We start from the raw sequence: 10,197 nt of genomic DNA, 5'->3' as shown, positions 1-10,197 counted from the left end.
CATGTACTCAGGAGGGAGGGTGAAAACGACTGTTTTACAGCATTGGGGTGGACTCCAGAAGGACGAAGGGCAAGAGGGAGACCAAAGACCACTTAGAGAAGGACTGTTGAGAGGAAGAGAAACAAGGCAGGATGGAAGAGTTGGAATGTAGCCAAGGCAGCGGCACGGAACAGAGAGTGTTGGTCAGAGAATGTGACGGCCTTATGCACCTTCTGGCGCGCGGAGAATTGATGAACCTTAAGATGAAGTATATGCCTTGTCCGTAATAGAATCACCCTGCGTCCGTTTAGGAGAGAAGAGTCTGGGAACAAGTTTGAATGTATGACGTAGATGAATAAATTATGTTAAACTGCTGTCGGTTTCTCTGAATGTGGCGGAAATTGTAGAATCCACTGAATCCACGAAGTTTAACTTTGCAAGCAAAAGGCATCGTGGTAAGCAAGTCAAACCTTTTACTGCATGTTCTCTAACTGTGCCAGTATAGCGCGGGAATAGCTACTTTAAGCCACCATTGATACTCACAAAGTAAGCCAGTGTATTATCAATTCGGACCTCAATTCGATAGTCATAGTCATAGACATACCGCGATTAATTCAATGCGATCTGATTTCCAAAGGTCTTGTATCAGTTGTCCCGAGAAAATGAGCGAAATGTGTTAAATGACTGAATCTTGGAAAGTACTGAATCTGGATCTAATGGATACAATTGACAATTTTGTGTGTTGTTACTTGATTTGTTAAACGAAAGAGTTATAGACATGTTTGTACTGGACCGGCGGGGATTCTCTGAGCCACTTACCGCTTAAACGGGAGGTAGTCCACTACTTAGGGATCTTTGAATGAGCGCACTGAGAAACGAGCTTTTTGTTCTCCCAACAAATATCAATTCTTTTGATGTTTTCAATTCATCATTTTTGTAAGCTACGCGTAACTTATAGGAAGTTACTTAGACTCATTTCATCAAAGCTAAACTAGGCGACAACAGAAATATTAAGTGTGAATTCTGTGCAACGAAGCCAGTGAGAGCTATTATACAGCTATTTCAATTAACGTTGTCGGATCAAAGTATAAAGCTGTAAGATAAGACCTCAAGATTCTGTGGATTTGTTTTATGAATAAGTTTATCAAAATCAGCTACGCCTCGTCAGTTCAGTGAAGATATACGATGGCGAGCCATTTCGATGAAAGAAATGCTAGGATATCAAATGGATGAGGTGGCAGCCTCTTTGAAGATGTCAGTTTAAGCTTTAAGCTCTTATCCGACAACGTTAATTGAAATAGCTGTATGTGACTAAGCAAAAGTTAAGTAATAATTTAGGAAGCGTTGGTTAGTTCTATTGGTAAAAGGAAAGAATTAATTTGCATGAGTTGTAAGTCTTCTTAGCGGAAATAAAACAGCCGGGTACAAACAGGTGGGAGCGTTACCCGCGCAAACCAGTTAGAATAAGGGAAATAAACAGGGGCACCCAACGGATCTTTTCGGTAAATTATCTGTTCGGAAGGTCCTCAATCCCCTACAATTTTCTATAGGGAATTTCACCTCGAATGTTCGTGATACGGGATGTTTACGGCCTAATGTTTTCGAATTCATAAAAATGTCGTTTTGGACACCAAAAGAAGGTCAGCTAAGATTTTCGGAACGAAATAAGACCTATGGTTTTCGGAAAATGGGCAAAAATGCCCTAATAATTTCGAAAAGACTCAAGTTCCCCTAGAATGACCGAACAGATAAAAATATTATAGCGCGGCTTGTATTGAACCTACAGAGCTTTAAAAGCACTCCAGATAGCCTAAAATTGCGTTTCAGAGGATCTGAGAGAAAACTGTTGTTGGGTGCCCCTGAATGAATAAACTAAGTAACAACTTCGCGCGCCTAAATCTTAAAATAAAATATAACTTAACCAAAACATATATCGTCACATGTTTAGGAATCCTAAAATGCGAATTGGGTTGTACCCGGGAATCGACAAGAAAGTGAAGGCTCTACTGTCTGTAACAAAAGTTGGTGGTGTTTGAGTGCTGCTGAAGTATTGATATCAGTAAATGTTCAGACACGATTTTTTTTGTCGATGATTAACTTGCTTTGAAGTTCAAACTCGACAGTTGAAGGAGGTTAGTTTCTAAAGAAACTGTGGGGCTACGTCGGTGGGGGAGTGGAAACAAATGTTTGGTTTTATCAGCAGAGTTAAAAAACGTTATTTGACCACCGTAAAAACGATTCCATCTGATGAAGGGCTAACGCTCGAAACGTCAGTACCCGAATCTCTCCACGGTGGTCAAATTATAGTCTAAAATGTCAGCCGTCTCCTCCCCCTAACCCGCGCCCCCTGTGGGTTAGGGGGAAGAAACGGCTGATATTTCAGACTAGCCAAATACTACTGTATCAACTCTGTTGATAAAATGAAATATTCAGTAGAAATTAAGCATCCAGTCACGCAAGGATAAATCAAACCTGCATTTCACAAGTATTTCTATTCTTGTTTGTACTACAAAATTGGTCAGCCGGTTTTACCTTGACAAGTCTTTCTGTTCAAAAATTAGAAAGGCAGCTTTTGAACGCGTTCTCTAAAAACTTGTTCATCTTTCTACACGAAGAAATCAAGCTTTTAAAAAATGTCGAAGACAAGTTACTCGTGTGGAACCAACCTTATACCTAAAATAATTGGAAAACGCTTCGAAGGTAGGCTGCTGTGCAAAAGGGATCTAAAACACATTAATTTAATGCCAAAACAGCAAAAAAAATAAAAAAAAAATTTAATAATAATAATAATAATAATAATAATAATAATAATAATAATAATTATAATAATATAAATAAATAAATAAATAAATAAATAAAAAAAATCGAACCGAATACATATACATCGAACTTCCTCAAATATCAAACGAACCGTACAAATCGGGGTACAAATATATGTAAATCGAACTTTGGACAGCTGGTGAGTTGGTCACCCCGGCTCACCGACATATTTTTCGAGAAATCTTTGCCATTGTGCAAACTGCACCAAAACAACTGGACAGGATTCCGGTCGCTGAAAGCTGTATGGTGAACTCCCGGATGCTAAACTGCGGTTCAATTTATTTCGTTACGGTTCGATTGATATTTTTGCAAGTTCGATGTCATGATGTATGAGGAGGAGTTCTTGAAAATGATGCATTTGATTGCATGGTTATGTTTATGAAAAGTGATGGTGAATGGTACAACTTCCACTGATTCCAGTCAAACGGGATTAAAAACATGATTAACTTGCTAGTTAGAAGTGTTCTCAAATCCGACGATCAGCCTAGTAGTTTAAAATGCGTGCTAACTCATGCAAAACGCGCATTTCATGTACAATGCGGGTAAAATTTCGGGACCCAAGCGATGTATTAATTACATGCACCTCCGCTAATGCAATCAAAATGCCATTAAATGCCCCCGGGGGGAAGGGCCAATGCCAGAACCCTTCTGATGTCCGGGGGAAGGGATGGGCACTGCTTGAAATTACTGGTGCAAAAGTGCACATTTATTGCATTTAATTGATGATGATTTGGTTTCCGGAAGAAGTAAGTAAGTGGATTTAATTTTACAACTGTATTTCCTTTCAGGGGCCTCCTGAAAACTGACTGTCATGGACAACGTAGACGAAGTTTTCCAAGCCATCTTGATCGGAACGCTTGTTGCCGATTTCCTTCTCAACACCAATCGTATTTTAAAGGCCATCGATTTATTGAAGGAATGCTTACTTCTTCTCAACAGCGCAGCCTTAGAAAAAGAAGCTGCCGAATTCGTCAAATCTGTTTACAGAAAAACATTAAGTATTAAAGTATTCAACTCTTACGTTCGTATCAGTGATTACAGAAATGGGATAGATTGGGGTAAAAGGCTTTTGGTCATGCTCCGTAACAGTGATGATAGAGATACAGAAGGAAGGGTGGCGTTCGATTTGGCAACATTGCAGACATTGCATCTGCAACAAAGTGAATGTACAGAAGCAACAGAACTTTACGAGAGAGCACTCTATATCGTGAAAGAAATTCGTGGCAAACACGGCGAAGCAGAATATTACGAAAAGCTGGGAAGTGTCTTTCGATTTCGTGGTGACCATGCCAAGGCTAAGGAATGTATCGATAAAGCACTTGCAATCACAAGAGAAATCGGTGATCGCGAAAGAGAAGCCTCGTGCCTCGGAGCCCTAGGAAGTGTGTTTTACTATGTCGGTGAATGCGTCAAGGCTAAAGACTCCTACATGAAAGCACTTCAAATGAAGAAGGAAATTGGAGATAAAGGGGGAGAAGCAACGGATTATGGTAACCTAGGAACTATTTTTACGGCTCTCGGAGAGTATAGCAGGGCTATAGAATACTTCAAGAAGGCACTTGAGATCACAAAAGAAATTGGCGACAAAAAGACCGAAGCAACATGGTACGGAAATCTAGGACGCGTGTTTTCATATATGGGTGACTATGCCAAGGCTGAAGAATATCTTCAGAAAGCACTTGCGATCAGTAAAAGGATTGGCGATAAGCATGGAGAAGCAGATGATTACGGAAACCTAGGAACTGTGTCAGTATATCGTGGTGACTATGCCAAAGCAAAACAATATCACGAGAAAGCACTTACCATCAGAAAAGAAATTTGCGATAGGAGAGGAGAAGCCGCGTCTTACGGAGAAATCGGAGCTGTATTGGCAAGTGTCGGTGAATATGTAAAGGCTAAAGAACATTTCCAGAAAGGACTTAAAATTAGAAGAGAAATTGGTGACAGGTTAGGAGAAGCATCAGATTGTGGAAACCTGGGATCTGTGCTTAAATCTCTTGGCGATTTCGTTAAAGCTAGAGAATATCTTGAGAAAGCTCTTGCCATCACAACTGAAATTGGAGACAGAAAGAGAGAAGCATCAAGCTACGGACTCCTGGCACATTTATGTAGATCCCTGGGTGAATATGTAACGGCTGAAGAATTTTTTAAAAAAGCACTTGCAATCACAAAAGAAATTGGCGACAGACGTGGGGAAGGGGCAACTTTTGCAGGCCTAGGAAGTTTATTTGAATTTCTTGGTGAGAATGTCAAGGCTGTCGAATACCGCAGGAAAGCCCTTGCAATCGCAACAGAAATTGATGACAGAAGTGGAGAAGCGTCATGTTATGGAAGCCTAGGATTTATATTTGCATCTCTTCGTGACTATGTCCAGGCCAAAGAATACCTCGAACAAGCGCTCGCAATAAAATTAGAAATTGGTGACAGATCTGGAGAAGCAGAATGTTACGAACGCCTAGGAGTTGTATTTCAATCCCTTGGTGAATATGTCAAGGCGGAAGAATACCACAGGAAAGCACTTTCAATCGCAAAAGAAATCGGCTACATAGAAAGAGAAGCCTCATGCTATGTAAACTTAGGCATTGTTGTTCTATATCTTGGTAAATATGTCAAAGCTAAAGAATATTATGATAAAGCACTTGCAATAAGCAGGAAGATTGATGACGTTGAAACAGGATTTAAGTGTTACGTGTATCTTTCATGGACAATGATATTGCAAGGAAATTTAGAAGAGGCTTCTTCGAATCTTTTTGTGAGCATTGAAAAATGCGAACATTTGCGACATTTTCTAAAAGACAACGACCAATTCAAGATATCTTTTTCTGACGTTCACGCTTTTCCTTACCGGATGCTCAGTTCCTTGTTTTGTGTCACCGGAAAGCCTTACCAAGCACTTTACGTTATAGAGCTTGGTCGGGCCAGGGCTCTGGCAGATTTAATGTCAGCCCAGTACTTTGTTGGAAGACAGATCTCAGTCGATCCGCAATCGTGGGTTGGAATTGAAAAGGTTATGGAGAAAGAAAGAAGCTCTACTTGCCTGTACATTTCATACTTTTCTCTACGTGTATTTCTTTGGATTCTTAAAGCAGACAAAACGGTGCATTTTCGTCAAATCAATGTCAATGAGCATTCTGTTACTGGAGAATTCGTGCGAAATTTGGATGACTTTTGGGGAAAAAATGCTTTCAGAAAGTTTCATTTTCTACCTCAGAAGCACTGCGAAGATCGATCACTGCTTTCATTAAACACCGCCCACTCAAAACATCAATTTCAGAAAGATAGCCGTGAAGGTGTCCGTCTGATAGAAGAAGAGGAAGATGCAAATCAAGATCCTGAAACAAGTCTGGCTCTACATTACAAACTGGTCATCGCTCCTGCGGCTGATTTGCTTGATCAACCCGAGATCATCATTGTTCCAGATCGTTCCTTGTACAAAGTTCCATTCGCAGCTTTGAAAAATGAAAGGGGGAAGTATTTATCAGAGGCTTACAGAATCCGCATTATTCCCTCTTTGACGACCCTTAAACTCATTCACGAGATACCAAAGGAAGATTGCACTGAAACGTTGGCACTGATAGTGGGTGATCCTGATGTTAGTTATGTGTCAGAGTTACCTCAATTGCCTTGTGCAAGAGAAGAAGCAGAGCTTATTGGGGGATTGTTAGGTGTCCAGCCTTTTTTAGGACATCAAGCCACTAAACTGGCAGTTCTTGATGGAATGCATTCAGGATACCTGATTCATTTCGCTGCCCATGGTGATGCCGAAAGTGGAGAGATTGCCCTTGCTTCTGTGCGCCCGGTCAATAAGATTTTGCAACGACAAGAATTCCTGCTAACAATGTCTGACGTTGCACAAGTAAACATGAGAGCCAAACTGGTAGTACTAAGTTGCTGTCACAGTGGATGTGGAGAGATTAGATCTGAGGGAGTTGTTGGAATAGCTCGGGCATTTCTAGGATCTGGTGCACGTTCGGTGTTGGTTGCCCTGTGGGCCATTGAAGACAAGGCAGCAGAGCAGTTGATGAGTCGTTTCTACGGTCACCTTGTTCGTGGGGAGAGTGCCAGCGAGTCTCTTCACCAGGCCATGAGCTGGATGAGAGGGAACGGCTTTTCCGATGTAAGGCAGTGGGCGCCTTTCATGCTGATTGGAGACAACGTGACATTTGATTTTAGGAAATGAAGGTATGTTTTAGAAATTACAATATTTTCATAATTGTTTTAGCACTTATAGAGCTCATACTGAGGTATATTTGTCATAGAAAACGAAGAGAAGCGTTTCAAGCGTTACAAGGTATTCTCCCCTTTCTCTTGCGAGGCTGTAAACCTGCAAATAAAGTGTATGTATGTATGTTTTTTAGTCACTTTCTTTCTTTGTCATATCCATACGTTTTTTTTGTTCCTCCTGATGAGAACATTAACTTACCAAGCAAGTGGATGTTTCCTTGTTTTAAAACGAAAGTTTAATATCGCTGAAATTACTCACAGTTGCAACTTTACTGTATTGAATTCATAATTCCCTTCTCTTCAATTAGAGGGGGGCCAGGGGCTTATGTTAAAAACTCTAGACTAAAGAAAAATCAGTAAACGCCTTTACCGGCTTTTGTTTCATCAGAAAATTCGTTTGCTCTTGAAGTCTGTATTGGAGAAATATCAGTTAAGTTTTTCTTTTGCAGGTTCATGAATAATACCGAAGACATGGTCAATTTATATGCACGAAGAAGGGCCGACTACAAGAGCGAGACCGATATTTTCCAGATACAGTCGATGCAGGCTGTTTTAATAAAGGTTTTATTATTAACCCTATTCGACCTGAAGAGGAAGGAGAGGGGGGGGGGGGACTATTCGACCTGAAGGGGAAGGAGAGGGGGGGGGGGGGGGAGAAGCAAGGAACAAAGTTGTCGCGCTGTAAACCCCACCAAACTCTGTGGCCTTTTCGAACATTCAACTGTAATATTCAATTGTTTACGTGACATGATGTTCCATGGTAACAAGATTTCGGCAGTCATGTTTTCGAAATTAGGGTTTTACTACCTATATGTTAAAAACGTTAAGTGAACCGTCTTTACGTTTACCTTTTTATGCCATTTTAGCATTTCTTTATTAGTTTTGATTGTCATGGGTCACTTTGAACGGTTTTCTAAGGTTTTGGATAAATCTAGAAATCCAAAATGGCGGCCGTTGAGAATCGATAACGTAATTTTTGTCTTATGACGAGATTGTTGTACATTGAGGACGTCAATGTGAACTGAGTATTTACCCTCCAGGTTTCATTGTCGTAGCTAATGTTCTTGAAGTTACAAAGGGGTTGAGGGAGGTGGGGGGGGGGGGGGGGAAGGGCTAGGGTACAGTGAGGGGTCGTATGGTAAAGCGCGGACCCCAAATGGAACCAATCAAATCATCGTTTCCTTGTAAACCAGTACAGCCACAGTAAAGCCTTGTATAAAGCCCTTTACGTTTTTTGTTGATCTGCTGAAAGACTAGTTTTCAGCGTAAATATGGACAAATGGTAGGCCGAACTCAATTTTCAAAAACTGTTTTGAGAACCTTGACCTAAACTTTGAACACTTGTGCATAACTTGGAAAACGACTGATAATTTGTTTGGAGCAAAATAAATAAATTAGCCATTATAGCAACGAAATGGCTATTAAAACGACGAGAACCTGAAGAATGTCAGGTTCTTCTGTATTGTATAATATCTCTCAGTTAGTATGCGCGTTTTGATTGGTCAATTTAGCGGGCCGTATTTCACTGTACGGCCCGCTAAATTTGAAAGTTGTTCTTTTCCCTCGCGCCCGGTTAACCTCAGAGATATAATAGATATCTTACTGACCTCGTTTCCTCAGTCCGTACTGTAAAATAAGGGGCCTCGTTTTTTCCCGTTGATTTATGGCCCGCGTGCTCTGCGCTTGGGCCGTGAATCAACGGGAAAAAACTCGGTCCGTAACTTTTAGTGCGACCGAGGAAACGAGATTAGTAAGAGACATATAAATTAGGTTGTAGATTAATACCCAGACTCTGAGAGATGGATGTCTGTTATTCCTATAACATTGTAAATAATAGTGTTTTATTTAATCTCATCGTAATCTTGATACAATAAAAAAACACAATTTTGTTTGTTAACTGTCTCACTTTTTTTACACGCTTGATGGGTTCGCTGGATGGTGGGGTTATACACTGCAGCCACCCACAACTTTTCACGCTATCTGATAAAGCATAGACACCCCACAAGAGACGCGAAACATGAACGACGAGCAACTTAGTCGCAAGATAAGTGACGAGCGACCGACATTTAATAATTGTTATGAATAGCTACATTTCCGATCTATGGGTGTGTACCATCTATAAACGACCGAGGGAGGATGGATAGGCGTTTTTCCTAGTACAAAAGATCGGAGCAGTTACGATTAAAGGTCGGCATACACCTGGCCGGGCAAGTCACTTGTAGTGGGGACATGAGCCAGGACTGGTAACGGGGACTTAGATCTTAAACAATTTTAATTCAAACCTTTTTGAATACGTGAGACAACTCGCAGGGACCAAAATTCTGTTCTTGCGTTGTATTTTTTGACGAAAAATGGGCCGGTATTTCACACGGTGGATAAGTCACCTTGACTAATCCCTGCAACAAGTCCCGGGGACTTGTCCTCTCTTGTGCCCCGAAACCCAGTCACCAGGGGATAAGGTTCCATCAATCCACCGTGCCGATAATGATGGCGACTGGTACATTTACCCATAGTTGTAAAAATGTGGAAACACTTAAAAAACGCATAAAAACGCACCGAAAAGTTCTAAAAACTTCAAACGCAGCATACACAATGTTGTTACTATATAGACTAATTTCGCCAAAAAGGGCTTTCTTTGTGTCTATTGGCTGTGTTAGGTTCGCAAGTCCAGATATTGTGGTAAAAATATACAGCCGCCATACTTATGATACAATGGAACTGCTGCAATAATAGTAATAAGTAATAATTATTGACACACAAAAAACGAAAGAAAAAAAAATCAATATCTGCAACTATCAAAACATAGGAGAAAGTAATGGATATTTAAAAACCAATTAATTAATAACCCTAACATCAAATATATACCGACTTTTGTCTCTGAAGTTTTTGGGTCAGTTATTAAAAGACAGTTTAGACAGTGTTTAACAAAACCACGTTCTAAGTCATTTTCAATGTTTCCAATAGTCTAAACATTGTCTGCTGCTGACGGTAACAAGAAGGCTTGTGTCACTTATGAACAAATTTGGAGGCCCACTGATTGTCTTAAGCCGTGGTCTAAGTTAGACTCTGTTTAAATAAATGGCCCTTTCTTTCACTGAATGCAACTTACTCGACTAGTGAGTAAATAGCAGCAAAGAATGACGAACAAGAGAGTGGTTGAGATGGTAGAGATCA

General features: G+C 40.5%; 1 protein-coding gene across 1 annotated transcript; it reads left to right on the top strand.

The window, feature by feature from the left end:
* Positions 1 to 346: 346 nt before the first annotated feature.
* LOC146464417 (uncharacterized) lies at positions 347 to 7,634 on the top strand. The gene is made up of 3 exons (XM_085129887.1): positions 347 to 434; positions 3,588 to 6,981; positions 7,473 to 7,634. Exon 2 carries the CDS (start codon positions 3,611 to 3,613, stop codon positions 6,977 to 6,979), a length of 3,369 nt encoding a protein of 1,122 aa, XP_084986013.1. The 5' UTR covers positions 347 to 434; positions 3,588 to 3,610; the 3' UTR covers positions 6,980 to 6,981; positions 7,473 to 7,634.
* Positions 7,635 to 10,197: the final 2,563 nt, after the last annotated feature.

Source organism: Pavona decussata, unplaced genomic scaffold (assembly GCF_977016875.1).
Source record: "Pavona decussata unplaced genomic scaffold, jaPavDecu1.1 SCAFFOLD_164, whole genome shotgun sequence".
Lineage (NCBI taxonomy): Eukaryota > Metazoa > Cnidaria > Anthozoa > Scleractinia > Agariciidae > Pavona > Pavona decussata.
Note: the sequence above shows the minus strand (reverse complement) of the source record. Positions and strands in the feature narration are given on the sequence as shown.